The 23,945-nt window shown below is 40.4% G+C and overlaps 1 protein-coding gene across 6 annotated transcripts in view; it reads right to left on the reverse strand.

Annotated features, from left to right (window-relative positions):
• Positions 1-23,150, reverse strand: part of TRRAP (transformation/transcription domain associated protein) — a 154,257-nt gene extending 131,107 nt beyond the window's left edge. For 3 of the 6 annotated variants that reach the window (XM_077829206.1, XM_077829205.1, XM_077829202.1), the window contains exons 1-14: positions 23,052-23,150; positions 22,016-22,181; positions 21,600-21,649; positions 18,428-18,538; positions 17,664-17,768; positions 16,744-16,827; positions 15,580-15,636; positions 9,074-9,199; positions 7,810-7,887; positions 7,525-7,613; positions 5,785-5,881; positions 5,219-5,357; positions 3,436-3,514; positions 1,597-1,831 (exon numbers count right to left, since the gene is read on the reverse strand). In XM_077829206.1, coding sequence (XP_077685332.1) covers positions 1,597-1,831; positions 3,436-3,514; positions 5,219-5,357; positions 5,785-5,881; positions 7,525-7,613; positions 7,810-7,887; positions 9,074-9,199; positions 15,580-15,636; positions 16,744-16,827; positions 17,664-17,768; positions 18,428-18,538; positions 21,600-21,649; positions 22,016-22,115 — 1,350 coding nt within the window. In that variant the 5' untranslated portion in view covers positions 22,116-22,181; positions 23,052-23,150. The remainder of the gene's footprint in view (positions 1-1,596; positions 1,832-3,435; positions 3,515-5,218; positions 5,358-5,784; positions 5,882-7,524; positions 7,614-7,809; positions 7,888-9,073; positions 9,200-15,579; positions 15,637-16,743; positions 16,828-17,663; positions 17,769-18,427; positions 18,539-21,599; positions 21,650-22,015; positions 22,182-23,051) is intronic. The other 3 variants (XM_077829204.1, XM_077829203.1, XM_077829201.1) reach the window with 1 other exon arrangement.
• Positions 23,151-23,945: the final 795 nt, after the last annotated feature.

Below are 23,945 nucleotides of genomic sequence, written 5' to 3' on the forward strand. Positions count from 1 at the left end.
ATACTCAAGATCTCAGAAATATCAAATAGCCTCATAATAATTCAAGCGATCACTGTTCAAATTCTCTTCTAAAAGTGGATTGATGATATTTGATTTACCTTAACACATTCCAAAAGTAATAATACTTGAAGACTAATTAAGCCCCCCAACTGAGATCTGAGCTCATTATGGTTACTTGCCTGATCTGTCTGACATCAGAGAACAATATTTTTCAAACAAAAATTAGAACAGTCATACATAATCCTAGAGTAATACCTGTAGAGCTCCTAGCTTTCACTATTTAATTAATTGATTATTTTTCTAAATTTTAACTTCCAGTTTGATAAATGGGCAAAATCATAGATAACTGGAACACAGACACTGCCAGTCCACTACACTACTGAATACCATCTAATATTAAAGAATCTTCATATATAGGGTCAGATCTACTTTGTGTTTTGAGTGAAAGCATGCCTTACAATCCATGAAAAACTGCCAACTGTAGACTAAAAACCTAGCCAAGCCTAGCCTAAGCAGTAATTCCTGTTACTCTGCTATGACATAGTTCAGGAGTGGTGCTGACTAAATTTCAAAGCAGCCATGTCCACAACCCAGCCCCCACCCCACCCTTCATCACCCCCCTCCCTCCCCAGGCAGCTTGAGCCATGATATAAGCTGTCATTATAAACAGATTAGAGAGAAGACAGGGAAGGGAGAAAAACCAAAATCTCCAGGGATCACAATATCTCTGGGCCTGCCTGCCCAGGAGACAAAGACTATGATGCCACAGCCTTGAACTGCTATGAGACTGACCTGGCTTTGATTCCCAGGGCTGCTCTCATACCTCAAGACCAAGGCCATGTTCACCTGGAGGTCTTTGTAAAAGTCTCCAGCTGTTAAACTAACCATGTTGTATAAAATATTGCTCAGAGAAAGTCCAGATCATATGGCGGTAGAAGCACTGGAGGCCTTTCTACTTTAAACACCCTGACTGCAACTAGCAGTTAGAGCTTCACGGACACTAACACAGCAGTGGGAGATAGCCACACAAACCTCAATGTAAACAAGGTTCTACAGAGGAAGTATGCTTCACCCTTGAAAGGTAATGGATGCTCAATTTAGCACAGCAAAACTCCCAGTATATAAAGGAGTTGTGAAGACAGGTTCTTTAGGAACTCCCATCCAATATTCAGCTGGAAAGATGGGCATTATAACAAGGGAACCTAAAGAAGGTATTTATTAAACAGAAAGGAATGGGGACACACCCAGTATTCTAAAAAGGGATGCGGAGGACCTCCAACTAAATCGCAATTCAATTTTCCAGCTGTCAAACATAAGCTGAACACCAGCTGGTGACAAAAAGGAATGTCCCTTCAGGTTAAGATACTGCACAAGTTTTAAAATCCTTCCTCTGAATTATCTGGAACTGTACACTGCTCAGCGCAATAAAGACTAGGTGGTGTATTTCAGTCCTGCTACTCCTGTATGTTCTCCTTCCCAAGGGGGTGGATGTGAGAGAGTATCAAGAAGCATTTGTCAATATAGTAATAAAGATTAAGAGATTGGATGATCATTTATATATCATTCCAGTATTAAACTTCTCATCCAAATCAATACCTCTAACATCCTCATAAGAATATCTCTGCCATTTCCATTTTCTTGTTCACTTTTGGAACGGATACAGTCTACCAAGTTTAGAAGAAGCTTGCAAGACATAGTCTGGATACTGCTAGGTAATGACTCATCATCAATGTTCTTGGCAAATAACTGGACAGCAAGGGAGAGATCATTGAGTGGTAAATGCTGACGGACATGATGTACCAGATCTGCCAGTGTACTATATGCAAGTGGCCTATGGATAAAAAAAGGAATAAAAAGACATCACATTCGATGAAGTGAGCTGTAGCTCACAAAAGCTTATGCTCAAATAAATTGGTTAGTCTCTAAGGTGCCACAAATACTCCTTTTCTTATTGATTATACAGTTATAGTATGTTGCTCCTCAGATATCATTCATTGTTACTACATTAATAACTATTAAATATTAAAATTCAAATTGTAATAGCTTTATTTGTGCATTCACATTTAGCTCTCAGCATAATGATGTATTTGATTCTTTCCTGTATACAAATGATTATACATTTCCTTTGTACCTCAATATAGGAGCACTAATAGGCCAACACAACTTGTTAAACCCTAATATTCCCTCCCCAGTTTTTCTTCCTCCTCTCCCAGGATGTCCTAAGCACATGCCCTCTTCCACAACAAATAGCTTGGTTTAATGTTAGCTTGTTTTAAGGTAACAGAATATAACTTTTAAAGTGTTCCTGGTTAGCTGTTTCAGAAACTTTTGTAATTCATGGGCTCAAAAATTTTAAGAAAATGCATATTTTTATTCTATACACCATTAGCACGTAGGGACACATTTAAGGCAGCACACAATGACCATGCTAGGAAAAATTTACCAAACATCTGTTGTGGCAATAAAATCTCCATTTGTACATGCAAAATGCCATTAAGTATGCAAATATAAGCTTGAATTTTAATAAAAGCAGGGGTTGCAGCCCCATTTGAAAAATGATGCTTGTCATCTGGCAATTGGACTCTCTGTGTATCCTACTGTACATATGCAGAAAGATTTACTCAGATTAAAGTACTAATACTAATACACTAACTTATAAAAAAAATTAAAAACTTGGATGACTAAAAAATCTGATACATTTTAGAAAAATGAAATGCTTTTAAAATCATTTAAAAACTGTTTATGAGCTTAAGTCATTGAAGAAACGTGTCCATCTTAATAACTGAATTTAAAACAATATTTTAAAGTTAATTCTTCTTGCTTACTTAACAGAACCTAAAATCCAGCTCTCTGATTGTCCAGTAAGAAGTCCTAAAAACCAGACATGTCTCTCATCTGAGATCCTAGTAGCTACACACATTCCATTTATTTTTAATTAATTACTTATTGAGAATTTTAAGCTCACATGTTCAGCTGGTGATTTAAAATCTTAAACTTTGTACTGAGGCCAGGATTTGGAGTTTATGCAGTTTGTTGCTCTTTATTGTTTCAGATTCTTTGCAGTTTCAGGAACCCAATACTGTACATATATTCTGTAAAAACTTGTAGAGAAGATCCCCCTCCACTCATCACAAAGTTTCCATCTCACAACTAGTGCATCTGTAAAGCCCTGATTTAAACAGTATTAGGACAGCAAGTTCAAACAGTAAGACAATTCTCACCAAAAGCTCCCATTTTGCCTTTAACTCATCCAGTTATGTTTAGATACCACACAGTATTAAATACACTTACAAGTCTTTTCTTAAGCACACGCAATACCCAAGTATAATGGAGTGAATGATTTAGAACTTTGTATATTCAGAAAACACTAAAGAAATACCACTAAACCCACCAGTGACAAGCAATCAGACAGATACCACAAATTTAATCTCATACCTCAGTGTCTCTCGAGCTGTGTATCCAGAGCCAATTAGAATAGATTCGTCAAATAGCTTGTCCATGCATGGTATAAATTCTATAATACAAAAAAACCACGACATATCTCACCAAGAAAATAAGTAAACAAAACAAAAACTAATTAAGCATTGCATCAAGTAACAAATGTACTTAACCACTGCCAGACTACAGTGAATTTATTGTGCAAGTCATTTTTCAAGCACACAAAAAGCAATATCATAATGAAAAAAGGTCTGTTTACTTAACTTTAAGAATTTTGCACTAATTTTCTCCCTAGATGGTATACTTTAGCATGTACTCAAAGCCACAAAATTGGTATAAATTAAAAAAAAAAAATCCAGTTCTATATAACAAAAAAATAAAGTAACCTTAAGCGTGAGGGGTGAATCCCTCAAAAATAATTTTGTAATATATGTAAGAGATGCTATCAACTTATATTAAGGCCAAAAGCTCTTACAAAGTTTTCCTAAAACCCATTTGTGACAGGGTGGACTAGGTCTGGAGGCCCCCTGCTGGCGGCCTCGTGGCCCTGCATTACCCTGCCCCAGAATAGAGCAGAGCGAGGTCCTCCGGGCAGCCTAGGGTGGCTACAGAGGAGCGGCCAATTGGGAGGCTGATGGAGCAGCCAATCTGGGGCCAGAAGGGCCCTCTATAAGACAAGCAGCAGAGCAGAGAAGTTCAGCTCTTGCATCGAGAGGGAGGACCAGGTGCCTGGCTGGCTGAGGACATCTTTTCTCTCCCCTGCCCACCTCTCAGAAGACTGAGCTCCAAAAAAAAAAAAAAAAGGGGGGGGGGCCGGAAAGGGGGGGAAGAACCATAATGACAAGTACTATATGATCTGTCAATCAGCGTAGGGGTTACACTTTGAAAATTTCTTCCACTCAGATATATTACTGGTTCCCACGTTAGGCCCCATTTTAAGCATAAGGAATCCCTCGCAAACATGTGGCATCCAAAATAAAACAGTTTTATGTATGACTACAATACTAAACTCAAAAGCTTGGACAACCTAAGGAAAACATTCTGTAATTCCTCTGTACCTCCCTAGCCCAGCTCTAGCACCTGAACCAGCAAACCCTTGTTAGCACACACAGTGAGCTAATCCACCCATCCGCACGGACTGTTTTTTTTTTTTTCTTCTCCTCCCAACAAGACAGCAAAGATGGAAAAATAAAAGTTGAAACTCTGAGAAGTCTAAAACTTAACAATCCTTCCAAAAGAAAAGAATGAAGAACAAATCTACCAAAGAACCTACATTAGTTCAGACTGAAAGAGGTCTTCTGTCTGGAGAAAAGAACCGAGCCCAATTAGCCAAGCAAGATCACTTTTTAGGTGAGTGACTATTCCCACTGATGTCACTGAATTACTCATGTGCTTTTTGTCAAGCATGCATCAGTGGTTGCAGGATTAGGGTTTAGGTATGTTATCACTGTATAGTAGCAACTTGGCAATGCACAGGTTTTAAAAAAAAAAAAAAAAAAAAAGAACGAGCTGTCAGGGCACCCTGCTCAGTTCTCCATCCCACTCTAGGACATAGGACAAGCTCCCTTGCCTGGGACAAAAGAAAGATGTCGAGGAACAATTTTGTTGACAATTGTCCCAGTAACCCCCACCCAAAGAACTCAATCCAATACAGCCCAATTTAAGCAATTTTAAAATCACTACGAATGGTTTAAAAAAAGGAAACCCAAAGTATCAAGCAAACAGAATGGATTTGAGATATCTACAGTTTCTACACACGTTAAAAAAAAAAAATACATACGGCTCCTCAAGTCTGTGGTAAGAATGTGCTTAGCAGCTATCAGAAGCTCCTTTCGGAGATGTGCCGTTTCAGCTGGACAATTGGACAGTAACTGCAACATTCCTTTTACCATTTGCTGAGAATACTTAGCCACCAAATCCTGTAAAGTAAATATGCTCAAGTTATATTTGCAATGTAGGTTGTTTTAAACAATTGTTTTGTTTTCAGTTTTCTGTATTCGTAGTTATCTATAGTCCCATCTGGCAGAAATTCACTACTTTTTTTCTTTAAAAATTCTGCCTGTAAAAAAATTAAAATGAAGTTCAGTAGGTAACTGTTCTATACACCTTTTCTTCAGCTGGAAGGTTTGTCTGCAAACTTGAACCTGATCCTCTGTATTTAAAAAAAACAAACAAACAACTAAACACCTTTCACTAATAGAAGAAACCTGTAACTCCAAATTTGCTGCACAAGTCTCCTCCCTCCCTAGTCCCAGATGCATGCTGTGCCACTCCTTCTCCTCTGGCTGCTTCCCTGCAACAGAACTCACATTACCTATAACAGGGATAATCTTTAGCATAACCTACCTGGTATATTCTTATAATGTAGGCCAAAAAGGATAATGTTTTAATCTGGGCAGCAATAAAGTCAGCATACAGCTCCTTATTGTAAAGTTTGTGTTGCCTGAAATTGAATTGAACAAGTGTTATGCTTATTTTGTTCTTCCTCTCTTTTTGAAATGAGTTTAGAGCTCATGAATAGTGCCAGAAAGGTCTTCAGTTTGCTGTATGGTTAATTTACCCAATGTAGAGCATACTTGGGCTCTCAAACCTTCCCTTCTTTGCCCTAAAGGGGCCTAAACCTAGTAGGGGAAGACCCACCATTAACATTTCCAGCTCCTTGCACATTCGATGCTTAGCCTCAGGCAGAAAGGGGTTAAATAATCAGGGCCCTGCATACACTGTGGCACACCGGAAATTCTGTAATAGGTTGATAGGCATTTGAAGGTTTTAACTTATTAAAATGAGCAATTAATATTAAAAAAGCCCTCAGCATGTGAGCGCTTTCTAATGCGTTTCAGCCCACCAGGCAGTTTCTGACTTTCTACAGAATTCCAAGATGGTACACCAACATGGAATACATGAGTCCGTACCTCCTCCTCCAGGGGTCACCTCCACTTTCCCTCAGGTCAAGAATGCTCTCCCTACCTTTTTGCCGTTCAAGCAATCTCTCACTTCAAAGAATTGGGAAGATTGGGATAGACTGCCTCTTCCGCCTTCCCCTTAGAGAACCACTGGCTGCTTATCAGGCACTCTGTCTCTCTAAAGCAGACAGTAGTAACCAACAGGCAGAATCTCAATGCTCTGCCTAGACAGGAGGCTCTCATGGGTCCAAGAAGAGCAAGAATACTAGTTTTGTGGCAGGACAGAGATTCCATGAGTGTAAATATGGGGCCCGGCAAACACTGCCCACTGCAATAGCAATTATTGTGATGTTGTTAGATGTCCACTTAAAAACAAACTGAGACAGTTCTGATGACAGTCTAGGTCACTAGTGACCTGGGACAGATTCAGGCCAGTGACCTGGAATGGAAATATTCCAAGACTCTTAATTTCCTGAGAGCCAGGATAATTTTATTATAGAACAGTTTTAAATCAAAAGTAGCCGACATTTATTGTAGTTGCAAGCAACCAAACGCAAGCAGATGTGCTTTGAGAGAAATTTACCTTTTAAGATTTTGGATCATTTTTAAATGGCAAATTTAGCTATTAGTAAACTACGAACATAAGAATGGCCATATTGGATCAGACCAATGGTCCAGCTAGCCCAGTATCCTGTCTTCTTACAGTGGCTGGTCCAGACGCTTCAGAGGCAATGAACTGAACACGGCAATTTATCAAGTGAACTATTACCTATTGTTCAGTCCCAGCTTCCGGCAGTCAGGTTTAGGAAAGCCGAGAGCATAGGGTTACATCCCTGACCATCTTGGCCAATAGCCACTGACAGAAAAGTTCTGAAGGATAGGGCCAATTCTTTTTTGAACGCAGTTAAACTTTTGGCCTTCTCAGCAGCCTCTGGCAATGAGTTCCACAGGTTGACTGTGCATGGTGTGAAAAAAGTACTTTAAGTTTGCTTTAAACCTGCTGCCTATTTATTTCATTGGGTTACCTCTGGTTCTTGTGTTACTTCTAAGTCAAGGAAGAAAAGAATCCCCCCCCCCCACACACACACACACACCACACTACACTACAGAGCATGAGTCATACTTAGATCTATCACCAATATGACCCAGATTCAACTGAAATTGTTTGTTAAGATAGTCTTACCTTGCTTGCGAGGATACCTGTATTATAATAGTGTTCATGATCAAGGGCACAAATTCAGCCACCACATTATGAATGTTCAGTTTGTAGAGCTAAAAAGAAATAACAACTTGAAAACAAAATCAAATACCTACATTTTTCACATTTGTGCTCAGCAAATTATTTGAGAGCACATCAGAATGGATCATCATCATCCTGGTGGCTTTTGCCACAAGATCTTACATCCATTTTAACTAACAATCTGAATAAGCAATAATAAAATATTCACATGCAAGATATTGTACTAACCTGATACATTAGAACAACAATAATGGGAAGCTCAGCCAACACTTTCAAGGAGAGAGACCCTCTGGGAATTATAGAATGCTGAAAGAGGTAAAAATATTTTTAAAATTTTCATTCCTTTTCAAAAGAAAAAAGTACAAAAAAAACCTGATAATTAATCCCTTCATAAAAAACATGTACATTATTTATCATTCCTTTTAATAATTAAACATTCAGGGTTAAACAATATTTAATTTCAGAGAGCATGATATTATATGGAAGCTTTATTCTTTGGCCAAACAAAAATTCTATGCAGACTTTTCTTGATCTGCAACTACATTTGCATTTTAAATGCAGCTTTGATAAGTACAACTCCCAACAGCAAGAAGAATGAGTCACATACACATTTTTAACAGAATATTTTTCAATATACCTGCTACTTTTGGGTAATTCAAGACATAGAATCATAGCCATTAGAGATGGTGCCACCTGCGAACTATCCCTTTAAGAGGGTTGGAGCTCAATTGCACCTGGGCTAGGCTTAGCCAATCTCCGGGGTGGAGGGAGTGAATACAATAGTCATGTGACAGAGCATGTGACTAAGAATCAGACCTGCTAGGAAACATAAGAGCAGCTGGTGACCATTCAGGGAGAACAAACTCTGGAGGAACCACTCCATCAAAGAACAGGGAGCACTATCTGGAAAGGGTCAGTGAGGTGGCAGAGACTGAGTAACTCTCTAGAACTCCTAGGTAGAAGGCCCAGGAAAGAAGCCTGTTAGGAGCAAGAGCCAGCTAGGTAGGCTGGGTGAAAGGTGTGGGCTGTTTTGAACTTTATGGTAATAAAATTCTCCCACAAGGGGAGAATTTTTGAGAAAACACTAACAGTGTGAAGTATGACTGACTGGGGAGGAAAGGGAAACTTAGGGTAGCAGCAGGGTCCAAAGCCAGACCAGGTAAACCCTACCACAGAGAGACTATATGCGCTAATAGGCTTTTTTTTTTTTTTTTTAATTTTCTCCATCATGTGAGGTCACAACTTACACAGGGCCTGATCCAACTCCACATCAAGTCAATAGGAGTTTTTCTGTTAACTTCATTGGGAGTTGGCTGCAGGCAAATTATGCAATGTGCCCATTGTAAAAGGAGTATCTTCTGTTCCTACCTCTATGGCTAATAAGTTTGAATGCCTTTTATCTGTTTAGTTGTTTTCAGTAAGATTTTATCTTTAACATATAGACAATTTTACAGGTACTCAGTTTTTGAGGTCACCTGGTCAAAATACTCACTGTTCTTGTTTCACTGTCATCCCGTTCAGGATTTACTTTCACCGCAATTGTTGTGATCATACCAACCATTTCTGGGGAAGGAACAGTATTCTCTGGGATCACCTGAGGATTCTCAAAGTATCGATTCTACACACACACACATACACACACACACACAAGGCAGAAATTTTAAAGAAGAGAAACAGATTTAAAAAAATGTATTAAAGCTAATGTTAACAAAATGATATAATACTTAGGTTGAGAAAAGTGTCTGTACATCTGGGTATAGTGCTTAGACTATCCACAAATACAGGTTTGTTTTTAAAGTTACATGATACATAGAGTACATAATCAGCAATAACCCAAATTTAGGTGAATAGATTTAACAATACAGTTTAGATATTAGAATCCGAATACTTGGGTACATCACTCATGAAAAGCTGTACAGAGATTTGGTTGTGGAAAGCAAAATATAATGAGTGCATATTGTCCCTCAGTAATTGAGAATTAGGTAGGTTGTCCATGAGGAAAGTATTTTGTAATACTACTAAATTCTTCAGAAAAGAGCTTACTTTCGTTTCTGGAGTTCTTCGGGATGCTTTTGTGCGTATGGATCCCATTGTAGCTGTGAGCCCACAAACTCTGAACCACCAGTGTCCACTGGGACTGAACATTTGCTGGATACACCTTTGCATTCCCCAAAGAATATAAATAATGGAGCAGCCCCACTAAGTTCTTTCACTAATACAGAATAAGCAGGTAAGGACTCCACATGAGTGGGAAGGAGGACAGATGAGATCCATGTGGACAAAAACCATCTTCAAAGACTCCAGTTATTGTGAGGCAAGTAACCTCTCTTTTTTCTTCATGCATTTGTCCATACAGATCCCACAACAGGCGATTAAGTAGCAGTTACCTCTTAAGGAGGTTGGTGAGAGGAGCCCTACCTAAAAGTGACTGTAGGAGAGCCCTACCAAACTGAGCATCTGATCTTGAAACTGCCACAAAGGAGCAATGACAGCTAATTGGAGTTCTGTGCATACATTTAGCAATCTTATAAATCTCAGAAATAGTCTCCCCTGAAACAAGAAACAGAAGTTGACTGAGAACTAGTAGAGCACTTCTACCTTGAGAAGAAAGAGGTTGTTTGTTTAATGTATAGGAAATCTAAATGCAGACTGTAACCCACTTAAGAGTCTTTCAGAGAAAACAACCTGCACTGTAGACTTATCATCAAAAGCCACAAAAAGTCTGGATGATTTCAGAAATGGCTTTGTTCTGGAAAGATAAAAGGACACAGCCCTAAGACTATCTAATGGTACGTCTACACTAGAAACTAAGCTGACCTATATTATATCGACTTACACTAGGAACGCTTGCACTGATCTAGGAGCGGTAGTGTGGGGAACTGAGCCCCAGCTGGCTGCCTCCCCTGTCTGCTCCCCATTTCCCGCCCGGAGTGGTGGGTAAGCCGCCTGCGGCTTCTCACCCCTGGGGAGCAGGGTCCAGCTGATCCAGCTTCTCCTCCCAGCCCACTCCCTGCCAGGAGCCAGGCAGCCTTGTCCATTTCAGGGCTCCAGCAAGGAGCCCTGAAATTTACAAGACAGCCAAGGTTCCCAGCCAGGAATGGGGTACAGCCACCCAGCTCTCCTACCATGAAACTGACAAGACAGCCAACAGCCCATGTATGTAATGCAGTGTCTACACAGACACTGCGTCGCCCTAACAACACCAACTTAAGCCTCTCGTGAAGGTGGAGTTATGTCGCTGTAGTATGGCGCTTACATCGGCGGAGCAAGGCTGTAGCGTAGACACTGACATAATTAGGTAGATGTAAGGCAACTTCGGTAGGCAGACCTGGTCTATACTACAGAGTTATAAGTGTGTGGAGGTTCTCCTGACTTTCCTGTACAGGGTATTTAGGAAAAACTACAGTTAAGTGTATAAACTGCTTTATACGAAAATCTGAAACCACTTTTTAATGACTCTCAACAGATGGGTGATATGCTGATAAAGTGGTCGCATGACTCAGAGTTAATCTACAGTCCCAAGTGTTTCAAAGGCAAATAGTCCAAAAGAGCTGGAATAGAAGGGCTGAATGTGTCTCAATGGACCACAACAAGAAACAACTTTTTAGCTTGAAACACACTTCTCAGAAACACACTTCTCTTTTTGCTCTGGATCAAAAGCTCTTGTACAGCCACTATCTAAAGACCTTAGTCAGCTGGTCACATGTAGAGACGCCAGGTCAGTGTGCAGCACCAGGCCTTGTTTCTGCAGAATGACATCTGGGAGGTTTAGTAGCAGAAGTGGCCCGATTGATAGATGTATCATGTCAGAATACCAGAACTGATCCACCCAGGCTGGAGCGATCATTCCCACCTGGGCTTTGTCCTGATATATCTTTCTAAGGACTTTGGGAATTAATGAAATAGAGAAACATTTTAGCAGGTTCTTCTCCCACCAAATCAGAAATACAACTACCATAGATCCCAAAGAGGAGTGAGTTCAGGAAGAGAACATTGGAGACTTTGTGTTCACACTGGTAGCAAACAGGTCCAACAAACAGGGAACTCTCTATTTAGCAACACTTGATTTAGAACAGTCTTTCAGCTCCCACTCACATGTGAATCGTGACAGAGCTCTTTCTGCTTAGATGATCTGCCAAATACTTCTGGGTACCTGACAGACGGAGAGCTACTAGGATGATCTTATGTAGGATGCAGCATTCTCATAGATGTATCACTTCCCGACAGAAGTGGCATGATCTCACTCCCGCTGGACTCTTCATACAACAAATATCTTGATGGACAATGCAACAGCTTTGAGTGGTGGTGCCCAGAAGGAGAAGCAGAAATGCCTTCCAGGCTAGATGAATGCCCTCAGCTCCAGTACATTTATGTGTAACAGGCTCTGCTTAGGATCACTTGCCTTGTATTCGGAGGAAGTCCACATGCGCACCCCAGCATCGTTTGAATGCATCCATCACAAGAGTTTAAGGGGGTGGTGGATGAAACATAATTCCCTGGCAGATTTTTAAGGGTCTATCCACCAACGCAGAGATGTTAGCACTTTTGGTAGCACGCCTAGAGGCAAGTCCATGTTGTATCTGACTGGCTCATAAACTGTTCTTAACCAACTCTGAAAAGACTGGAGGACTTATGGAGTCACATAAGTAAAGCTGCCATATGACCCAGTAAACTGAGGCAGAATCTTACTGACGTTCTCAGATGAGATCGAAGGTATGAAATGAGGTGACTCGTGAAAAGAAGTCTTTGTTTAGGAATGTATGCTATTGCCAATGTGAAGTCCAGCACCACCCATATAAATGTTGTGGATTCAGTAGGGGTGAAATCAGACATGTCTCAACTGATGTTAAGGCCTTGTCTGGAAAACAACTGTAGAACTGTGTGAACATCCCTAGTGACCTGGTGTGATGCATCTCCTGATCTCGAGGATTATCTAGCAGGGCATCTATGTCAGCCCTCTTGGATGTGGCTGTTTTAGAAAGTGCGGGCTGCCACAGACCCTTGGCTATCTTGAGAATGCCTTTATTAATAGGCATGGCTAAGCAACCCTGGGAAATGTCAAATAATTTAGGAGAGCTCTCTTAAAATGATCTCAAGCAGAAACTCTCAAGTGTCCACTACTCTTCTAAGGAGATCTTGAACTAGTGATGTAAAATACTAAACTGTTAACTGGTAAGTATTAGTGTTACTGGTTAACCAACCCTAACCATTAATCCACAGCCCCGGGCCGGCCGACTGGCTGACCCCCAGCCCTGAGCTCCTCTCCCTTTAATCAGTTAACCGATTAAACAATTTTAATCATTTAAACAATTAACTTTTTACAGATATTTACATCTCTATCTTGCATGGCCTTAAAATGGTCTATTTTTGACGTAGTAGATGGTGTCACATCTTCATCAGGCAACAAAGCCGATATGACCAGATTGGTCCTCATATTCCTTGAGGAGGTCTTCCTCATCACTATACAGTTTCTGTTTAGAACCACGAAGAAGCTCTTGGAGCAATGACTGAGATGGGGTGTGGGTTTGTTTGGGGTTGTTTTGTTGTGGAGGGGTGGATTTTAGGAAGACGACAACCTTATTCTAGATCTTGATGCAGCTGTATATGGCACAGAGCAGGGAATGGCTGAGGACTCCACACAGAACATTAAGGCCACTGCGTCCCAGAAGGTAAAGGCATATGGTGCCAAAGAGATGGGAACCAAGGAACATGACAGAAGCATGAGATCTGTGACTCCTTTTAAAGGTTTCTCTCAGGAACCACACTGAGAAATGAGAAGATCTCCTAGGAGAACAACATCTGCTGCCAACATCTTCTGCCTTATGAAGATAAGCAGAATCCTTCTAAAGGAGGTGCAGATATTTAAAAGTGTAGAAACATAAACTCAGAACCCCTTGGTATGAAAGGTAGACACTACTACCATAGAGGATCAATGCAGACAGGTTCATCTTCGGTACTCTGGACTCCAAGCAGAGGTTTGGATATCACAGATAAAGAGAGAGATTCAGCAAAGGGGATTCCAGTTCCAGGGTGATAGCTAGATCTGCAGAAGATTTAAAAATAGCCTGGGAAGAAAGAGGAGGTAGTACCGATGTCAATGATACTGTGACCAATGGTTCCAGTGCAGCTGCCTCGGCAGATATCTTCTTATCGCAATGCAGTGATTTGGTGGCATACAGTACACCAATGCCAAATGTACTTAAGAAACAGTCCTGATCAATAAAGACATATGCTGCAACCCTGCATCAAAAGAATAGGGTTTCACAGAATCATGGCACCAATGCGAGTTTGAAGGAATAGCCTTAGGCAACTCAGAGGCAGACTTTTACCCTTCCTCTTGGCCAGTACCAGCGATACAGATTGGTGCCAAGCTGCCTCCAGAGATCTCTGCTTTTTCAAAGTCACATTGGTACTGTGATTCTTCAAAAAGCCTGAAATCCTGTTCACATCATTTCTCTTTTTCTTAAGAGCAAATAGAAGGCTCAATGTTTCAGGGACTCCCAGAATCAAAAGACCTCTTAGCCCCCAAGTTGCATCTTTTGTAGCCAAAGCACAAGCTGAAACAAGTTCATAAGCAGAAGCAGACTGCTCTCGGGCAGGAATCTCACAGTCAAAATCTTATCTTTTCCAGCAAAAACAGCACCAAGCAGTCATCACGTTCCTTGTGTGTTTTCAAAAAGAGGGTTATAAATAATATAGTTGTTTGAGGTAGGACATTCCCCTAAACAAAAAAGGCACTTTATATGTGTATCATTCATTGGCATAGCTGTCTCGCAGGCAGGGCAGATCTCAGCTATCAGACCTGAGACTTGGAAAGAAAACAAGGAGTCTTTCGGAGGAGGTAGAGGAGTTAGTCAACCAGCTTAAATGAAACAAGAAAAAAGTTACAGGGGCTGCAGGGGGTGGGGCACAAAACTAACTATAAAACCCTATTCCTATCCCCAAGAGCTATAGGGAAGCAGAAAGACATTGTGCATCAACTCAGTGCCTTGGCCAGTAAGCAGAAAGTGAGTGATGGATGGGGTTGCTCCATTTTTATACCCTTATTGTAGGTGGCATAAGAGCGTACAGGACACATGGGCAGCTCCGAAGGAAACAGATGTCTAAAAGATTCCAGTCTCATGCACACGAAGCACTCACACCTACAGTGGGATCTTTGTGGACATAGACTTAAAGAAGCTGAAATTCTGTAGATTAAACAATGTTATTAAAACACAGGGCCACTAATAGTGTTATAGGGCCTAGCATTACTGCAACTGCATCTGTGGAGTCCATGCCTGAGCTGCAGTATCTCTAAGACCCCACATCATGGATGCTGCTCTCTTCCTAAGTTAGTGGAAAGGCTGACTTACAACACACTGAAAGCGACAAAAACCAATCTATTTCATGATGGCAAATATCAAAATACTGTGTGATTGAACATGCCAAAAACAGGTTTCACACTTCCTATTACTAGCAAAGTGTTTATCACACTAAGTCTTGAACATAAGATTAAACTACAGAGTACTAATACTCTCATTTTACTCACTATTGATTGAAATAGTAGTCTCTCTATGTTCAACTCTAGTTATTAAGCAGTTAAGAAAAGGCTCAAATCAGATCTTTGAGTCAGGGCGCACTTACAAATGCATGCCTCCAAACACTAGGTATTGTCCGAGGCATAGCAGCTGATTTCTTCAAAATATACTTTGTGTGTTTGAGTCTAGAATTAGGCTCTAAGTCAAAAAAATGAAGAATCCCTGACCAAACTAATAGTGACTTCACTTTCTAACGCTAGTTAGATTGTGTTCTAAAATGGAGGTTAATCAGAATGTAAGAACTCAATAGAAGTCTGCTAATTTCTCCCTTTTTAAAATGTAATATTTGTTATAGTTTATTTTCTTTAAACAGCATTAGTTACATGTCACTAAATTTAAAAAAGTCATTTTATAATTAGCACAAATTAAAACAAGAAGTACCACTTTCAGACACAGTGTAATCACAGGGAATAAGACTTACCACTACTTTTGGAAGTTCCTTGTAAATCTGTTTCACAAAGTCCAAAAAATGATGAATCTAGGAAGAAAAGAATATTTAGTTTCCTAGAGAATGAGGCAGAAGAAGGGGGAATCAATTTCATTACTTTAAGATCCTTGTATCAATACTGGGGTGTGGGGGGAAAATGTACTCAAGAATCTTTTGTTAAATTACTTACTGTCAACAGATTAAATTTCACTTAAGTATGCGGGTGAATCCTCAAAAATTTAAAATGGATTGAGGAGATACTTTTGGAGAGTTTCTTTTGACTACTAAGCCAGTTTACTGTCAACATTAAACTTGAAAAGCAGTAGAAAGACACTCAATAATAATTCAAACACAGATACACCATCAGTACATTATTCCAAAACCATTAAATCCTCTCAATAGTGGGATGCGGGAAGAAGAGATACTACAGTTTTGGTTTTCTAGTTCTTGTAAGATACTCATAACCCTAGTAACAGAGTACAGTATAAGAACTTACATAGATTGCAGACTTTCTTCTTGCTCCTATTCTGGTTTTCTTCCCCTCTCTCGACAAAATACCCCCAATTTTTCTTCTCCTCTCATGGATTCCCTCTTTTTGGTGGTCCACCTCCATATCCTGAAATGTTGGTCCTCCACCTTCCCCCACTCATCCATAATCTTCTGGTCCCCATCCCATGCTATTCTGCCTTTCAATCCTTATCTTTCATTTGGAATGTTTTGGACTGCCACCTCCCTTCTATGTATTTATTTTCCTTCTGACTTTTCCCCAAGGTCATGCTGGTACCACAGTTTCCGCACACAGAATTCTAGCAGAAATAATATCATCAGAGTGAAACTGACACAGCTAGTCAGTTGCATATTTGGTTAGAACAACAGGTTGTTACTCCACTGCAATAAATCTAGGCAGATGGCTCATAAGGAGCAAAACTGATGCTGCTCCAGAGTAAAACCATTGAGCCTGTAAACCCTGGATCAATCCTTGTCTACAGCATTAACTCTCAGGAGAATTTTTAAAATGCAGGATACCCACAGCATATTAATGCCTATAAAACACTGAGCGCAGTACACGAATATTTCTGGCATATTCATCAATTAAATATGCCAGAAATAGATCAAGTAGAGTAACTCTTCAACATCACATAATAAAATACAACTCACTTCTTGGGTGATTGGTGGCCGGAACTGTTTGTGTAGTTCAATAATTATTCTCAAACAAATAAGTACATTTTCTTCATTCTCTGTCTGGAAAACATTTGTTTAATTAGCCCATTGTTGTATTCTTAAACAACTTCATTAAATATATATTATATAGCTCTAATTTAATCTTGGCAACCTAGAAAGTTTCTGCCTAATATAAACTGCCACAAGGAAAACATCTCATTTTTGACAGGTTACTTATCAGAGCCCAGTCTTGCAATCTGTGTCTATGGTTATCCCATTAAAATGTCAATGGAAATACTGAGTCTGTATATTTGGCAAGATCAGGCCTCAATCCTGCAACCTGCTCTACTTCAGCAGATCCCTTTGCAAAGCCCCATTGATTAACCAAAGTCAGTAGGGCTCCTTACAGGGACAGTGATCCTTTCACACAGAGCAGGTTACACTGGGCCTCACTTAACAATAATTTAAATTCTATGCAAGAAAGAATCTGAAGGATTTAAAATGGGCCACTGGCCCTCTCCTCTTTACTTATGTAATGAGCTAGTCTAGAAAAAATGTTCTTTCATGACATCTTACCTTGAGTAAGCTATCAAGAACAGTTCTGTGTCTCAGTAAAATCCTAACAAACATTTCAAGAGTCTACATAAGGGTAAAATAGAACCCAGATATGTTATATCTCAAACCAACATCATACAGTGAAGACTAATCAACTGCCCCTCCCCTCCTGTCCCAGCAGCTCAAACAATGCAATTATTAACAATAGAACAACACCATCCCAAAGTGACTCTAAAGATTATCTAACCCCAAGCAACAGTGTAGTCAGAATTCTACCCTAATATTTTTGGGGAGGAGGAGAAAGAGAAATCTTTCTCCAAATCTGAAGCATAGTTTTAACAAAGTGAAATAAATAAAAATACCTCTAGAAATCTAAACATCACAGACAAGACATTTTTGGTATGGGGACGAAGATGTTCATTTGTTGGTATTCTATGAATTATTTCAAGAACTAGTTTACGCAATTGCTGGAAAACAAAATGAACAAAGATATCCATTAGAACTTAAATAAGCAAAACTTTGAAAGGACAATCCTTAATCATTTAAAAAAAAAGATTTCTTGTTCAAGTCAAATATTTAATGTGTTAATTCACTAAAATGACAAATTACATGCTTTTTTAAAAAAACAAACTTTTTTCTTCAAATAGATTAAATGCCTATATAAGTATACATAGTAATTTCTTCTAATGTTCAACTATTTGGCTATAAAGCATGGCACAAATTTAATTTGCATTCTTAAGCTGCAATGTAAATTAAAAGAATGATAAAAATATTCTGGTAACTATTTGACAGTAAAGCTTCAACTTTTGCCTTTAACTCTGAAATGCAAACTTAGTTGTGATCACCTCTCAGTAATAGAGCCAACTGTAACATGTACACTACTTTTAAGTGATAGAAGAGAAGGTATTAAAGTACATGTTTGAAAAACAGAATAGCCAACTTTATTTAACAAGTATCTTACTGAGAGGAGCACAGACTTTTTCAATTCTGCCTCTTTGTGTATATATATAAAAAACATATATTCAGAAACAGATTTGCTCACTCAGCACTCTCTCTAATCTCACACATTTCTGAATTGGTAAATTCAAACTGCACAAAAAGATAACTGTTGCTTTGTACAGAGTACCTGTGCTGGTTTTTCCTGAAGAAACTGCACCTCTCCATCCTGCAGAAAGGTGAGAAATCGAGGGATGATGTGTTCCAGGAATGTAGAATACTGAGGGGATGATGTTACATTCTAGTTATTAAAAGAAAAAAATACTTTCTTTGAGCAGAGGAGGAATATTCTCATTTCAAATGTAATTTAACCAAGTTACTTGTAATACACATGCTACACAGACTGCCATCAAAATACAGAACCACTGAAAAAAGCTTTTTTTAATAAAAAAAAAACCAAATCTTTAAAGTATTAGCAATCAACCATCTTCTGACAGAAAGGAAGTTAAAACTGACATTAAAAATGAATAAAATTGAACACAGGAAAAAATACCCCAGAAAGGGAAGGCTAACACCTTACTCACATTTAGAAAAACTGCTCAAATACTGTAAATGTTACCATTTCAAATGAAAGGGCTGACTAAATTCCTGGATGTAGTGAACTCACTTGTTCAATCACATTCAAGCCTTCTCACCCACAACTAAGTAAAGATTACAGTTATTTATACAGGCATATGTACCACAAAAGTTAGAATTAAACATTTCTACTTCTTTTTATTGTGAGGACTGATCTCATGCTGCTGTTTTGTTTGCTATGAAGTTGGGAACAGTATCAGAGGAGCAAGCTGCCTCCATTTATAAGTGCTGCACTTAATTCAGAAGCCTAGTTTACCCATCCTAATCGTTACTTGGAAACTCTTAGCTATATTCAACAAAACAATAGTATTAGGTAAACTTCAAAAGTACACCAGAATGCCTCTAACACAAATATTTAGGTTAGGCATGAATAAGAATGCAATATTTTATTAATTATAGTTAAATAAGTCAACTGTTTATACACATCCCTCCTTTACACACACACACAGAGGGAGAACAAGTTATACAACCAATTTTATTATTTGATTTGTGGTAGAGCTTAGAGACCCCAGTCATAAACCAGGAAGATCCCAATATACTAGGCATTGTGTAAAGACAGTCTCTGCCCCAAAGAGCTTACAATGCAAGTGTAAGACTGCAGGTAGATACAATAGGAGGACTGCAGAGAAACAGTTTAAAACTTGTTAAAATTAAAAGGGCACTTATCAGCCAAGACTCAGCAGCAGAAGCAGGAACTGCAGGCCTGTCCCTGCTCCCTTCCAAAACCAAGAAAGGAGTTGCCCATCCGGTACCTCTTCTTCTCCTCTGTCCTACGGTCTCTCCCTTTTTGACCAAACTCTCCTTCTGGTTATGTTTCTCAGTCCCCAGCCCTACAGAAGAACTGGGAGAGTGCAGGCTAACCCTGCTCCCCGCAGCACACTGAAGAGATCAGAGAAGAGAAGACACCCTTCAACACCTCTGACAGGCATGAAATCCATGATGCTTTCTGGCCCGCACCAACCAGTGCAAGAAGCAAAAGCTACCACACAGCCACAGGTCTCGCTCCTGCTTTATAAAGACTTCTTCCCATGTATCTTCACTAAGAAGCAGAAAAGTGAAATTAACAGGACTCTGGTCAATTTCAGTATTGCTCTTCAGGGCCTTTTACCCTAAAGCTGTCAAGAATCTAGTCAATGTCAGACTCCCACTACTGCACAAAAAGAGAGGAGTAGCAGCAGAGGCAGACACCGGAGCAACTCAGGAGAGACAGCCTCAAAAACAGAGAATGGGGAGGTACTCAAGACCTCTTAGCTCTCTCCCAACTTTGCAGCGGCCAAGAAGCTCTAGAACAGGTGGAAGAGAAAAAACATTCTCCCTTCCTGCAGCAATTTTTGAAGAATGACACTCCAAATTCATCCATCACATACTTGCAAGAGACTGATATGAAAGACTGCCACAGGTGTCAACAGAGTTGCGTAGGCAAAAAAAATATATGTATTCAGGTAAAGAAGTATTGCCTACATTCTTTTAATATTTGACTTTGTATTTAACACTATCTTCTCTATGGTGGAGCTATATTAGCTTGAGTTGTGTGCCCCTAGTTTAAGCAGCGTTAGGTCACATCAGTACTTGGATGAGAGATCTCCATGGATAACCCAGGGGCAACAGGAAGTGGTGCAGCAGTTCATTCAACAGCAATGTCAGAGATTACCATTCTGTAGGATGTACCTTTGTGTAAGACATAGAACAGAGGTCCTCAGCACTGGTCATTAAACATCATGTGGCATTTTTCATTAATGTGGATATTCTTGCCCGAATGCCCCAGATTAAATTCTATTTGGCTAATGTACCTAGAATTCAGTACTTCTAAATAAAACCCAACACATAAGAATGGGGGAATTCCATTCAGATTTTAGTGTAATATAATGGTGTCATTTCTTGAACAAACAATCATAGAATATAAGGGTTGGAAGGGACCTCAGGAAATCATCTTGTCCAACCCCCTGCTCAAAGCAGGACCAATCCCCAATTCTTGCCCCAGATCCCTAAATGGCCCCCTCAAGGATAAAACTCACAACCCTGGGTTTACCAGGCCAGTGCTCAAACCACTGAGCTATCCCTCCCCCAAAACCTAGCATCTAATATTTCTACCTGGTACCTCTTAATAATATGTCTAAACTATTTTCTCCTGCCCAGCTGAATCCTGTGGCCCTCCAGGAATTGAAAAGGGTCAATGCTGTCACCTCCACTTCATTGCAATCATCAAGGAAGGAATCCCCACTTGACAACTCATCCTCACCTCTAAACTATTGCATATCTCAATACAAAAAAGCCACGCAGCCTGAAACTTCAAAAGAGCTAAATGTACACCTGAACTCAGTTAAAGAAACAATTCCACAGACAAAGTTATCAGGTTATGCAGTGAACACTGGAGAGGTAAAATTCAAATACATTTTTGAATAAAGAAACTAATCAAACTTACTTACTGAACAAAAGATTTTCTATTTAAACAATTATTTGGGGGGGGACCCCAGGAGGCACACAACCTACAATTCTCTAATAACTCTGCTAATAAATTTCAAGTGAGACATGTAATGCATTCTAAAAATGAAATAAGGTTTTTCTTAAACACAAAACCAATGAGTAATGGCTGTTAATAATTAGTATATGTTTGAATCTAAGTAAACAACAAACAAAACAAGACCAGAAATCCAGATTGCATACACACCAAGAACAAGAAATATTGCATTTAAATCATTCAAGAAGTACGCTAATTTTATAATTACCTCAAAATTCTCACTGACTTCTTGCATCATTTTCAATTTTGTTTCATCAGCTGAAAAATCGCAAATTCAAGTGAATAATTAAATATGCGAAAAAAGCCAGACAAATACCATCAACATTCACAGGTGAAAGAAGCAATCAGATCTTATCAGTTTAGCTATCATTGCCCAGTTGTAAGGTACTCATTTCTCACAATCACACAATTTCATACTCACACTTCACACTCACACACTTCTCTCTAAGGCTCAAGTAAATAATGCTCATCATTTTGCTTCTTCAAACATCAAGGATCAAAGAAAATGCAAAGCGAACCCCCTGCAAGTTTACCAACCAACTCAGTAGACAATATTACAGAACTCCTTGAAGCAAATGAGTAAAGAAGAATTACATTTCCTTAATAAATGGAAAATAAACTTACGTGTATTAATATCTGTTAGAGCAGCCACAAACTGCAGGTATTTCTTCATCAAAGTGGTTTGGTCAACCACAGTGGGCCCTTGTGTCGAAACAAAGGCCATTTTTCTTCTGGACCAGATTAGAGTTTATTAAAAAACTGGGGGCGGGGAGGAGGGGAATCAGCCCACCTACAAAAACAAAAAACATTGTAAGTAGGACTACTTACTGGTGGATACACCTTCATCTAGATTTATTCCTATGACATATGATTTTAAAGGAGCACCATTAATTTAAAAATCATATTTGTTTACATGTATTTAAGCCTATAACCACAACTCATAACATCTAACTAACTGAAAAAAAAAAATCAGAGAAAAATTGTTACTGAGTCTTTTACAGAATTGCATATAGTCAGTTTTCCCTCTTGTTTGTGTGGATCTATCAAATGGCAACAGGGGAGAGAAACATTTTAAAAGATTAGGAAAATACAGTGGAAAAGACAGAAAAACTAGCAAGGGAACTCAGAGGTGGGAGCACAACATAAACTTTTTTTAACAGCATTCTTTAATGTGACTAGATTTCAAGTTGATAATGTCCTTTTAAGTATCTCTCAACAAGGTTTCAGGGTACCTGAAGCAAGCTTTTCCACAAACATGATCTGAGTTTCCAATATGTAATAAAACTTGAAAGCAGTAGAGTTTCAGTTGGTTTTAGTTTTCATTGTCTGTCACAGAGCTTTACTGCTGAACTCATTTCACAATCCATGCTTACTTTCTGTCACATCTGACATCTTAATTTGGTTTAGCTTTCAGATCAATCTACATTTCAATAAAAATACACCTCACTTTTACAGCGCCTTTCATCTTAATATCTTTGCAAACATTGATTAAATGTCACAAAACTCCTGTAAAGTTTTGTGACAATTGGTCTACCCATTTTACAGATAAGGGAGCCCCCAGGGGAAGAGAGAGGCTCTGTGATTTGCCCAAAGGGGGAGGAAGCTCATGACAGCACTGGAAATACAACCTAGAAGTCTCAGCTCCTCTCTCTACCCTTACCTTCTCTGTCTCGGTGGCTCTCTCCTGACTGAGGGGGGCACTTTCTCTTTGATTGGACTCCATCTATGCTGACCCCATGCCAGCCAGTGCTCTGGCCCTGTAATTGTGTGAATCCTGTTACGGATTTTAAAAACATGCACAAAGGCGATATTGCATCCAGCTCCTTCTACCAAGCCCCATTTCCTCTCAGGTCCAAGTCCTTGACATCTGTGCCATCTCCCTAACCCTTCAGGCCTGAGCTCCTGACCCTCCCTCAGATCCCACAGCCCCACCAGGGCTAGGACCGCCCACTCCTCAGATCCCTGCCCCCCACCAGGGTAGGGCCTCCCCACTGCCAGATCCCTGCCCCCCAGCAAGGCAGGGACTCCCCCCCGCGACAGATCCCTGCCCCCTACCATTAGGGCAGGGTGTCGTCTCCCCCCCGCGCCAGATCCCCTCCCCCTCACACAGGCCGGCCGGGCCGGGCCTCCCCACCCCCTTCACGACAGGGCCTCTGCGGGACGTGACTGCTTGGCCTCAGGCTCTACCCCGGCACCACGCCCCCCCCCGGGCCTAGTCCCCGGCCGAGCCCTACCTCCCCCGCGTCTGGTCTGTCCCCCGGGCTGCTGCTGCCGCCGCGGCCCGCCCCTACCTGCCCGCCCCGGCCCCCGGCTCGCGCGAGTCCCTCCTTTGTCGCCTCCAGCCTGAGCCCGCAGCCGGGCGCGGCGCATGGGCACCCAGCGCACGACGGAAGCTGCCGAAGTTCAGTTCCGGCCGCCGCCGCCTGCAAACGGCTTCGCTCCCCGCCGCCCCCTGCGCATCGCTGCCCAGCCTCTCTCCAGCACCCCCCACCCGGCCCCTCGGCCGCCCCGGCCCCGCCCCACCCGAACCAGTCAGCCAGCGCGGGGCCCGGGG

Source organism: Eretmochelys imbricata, chromosome 10 (assembly GCF_965152235.1).
Source record: "Eretmochelys imbricata isolate rEreImb1 chromosome 10, rEreImb1.hap1, whole genome shotgun sequence".
NCBI lineage: Eukaryota > Metazoa > Chordata > Testudines > Cheloniidae > Eretmochelys > Eretmochelys imbricata.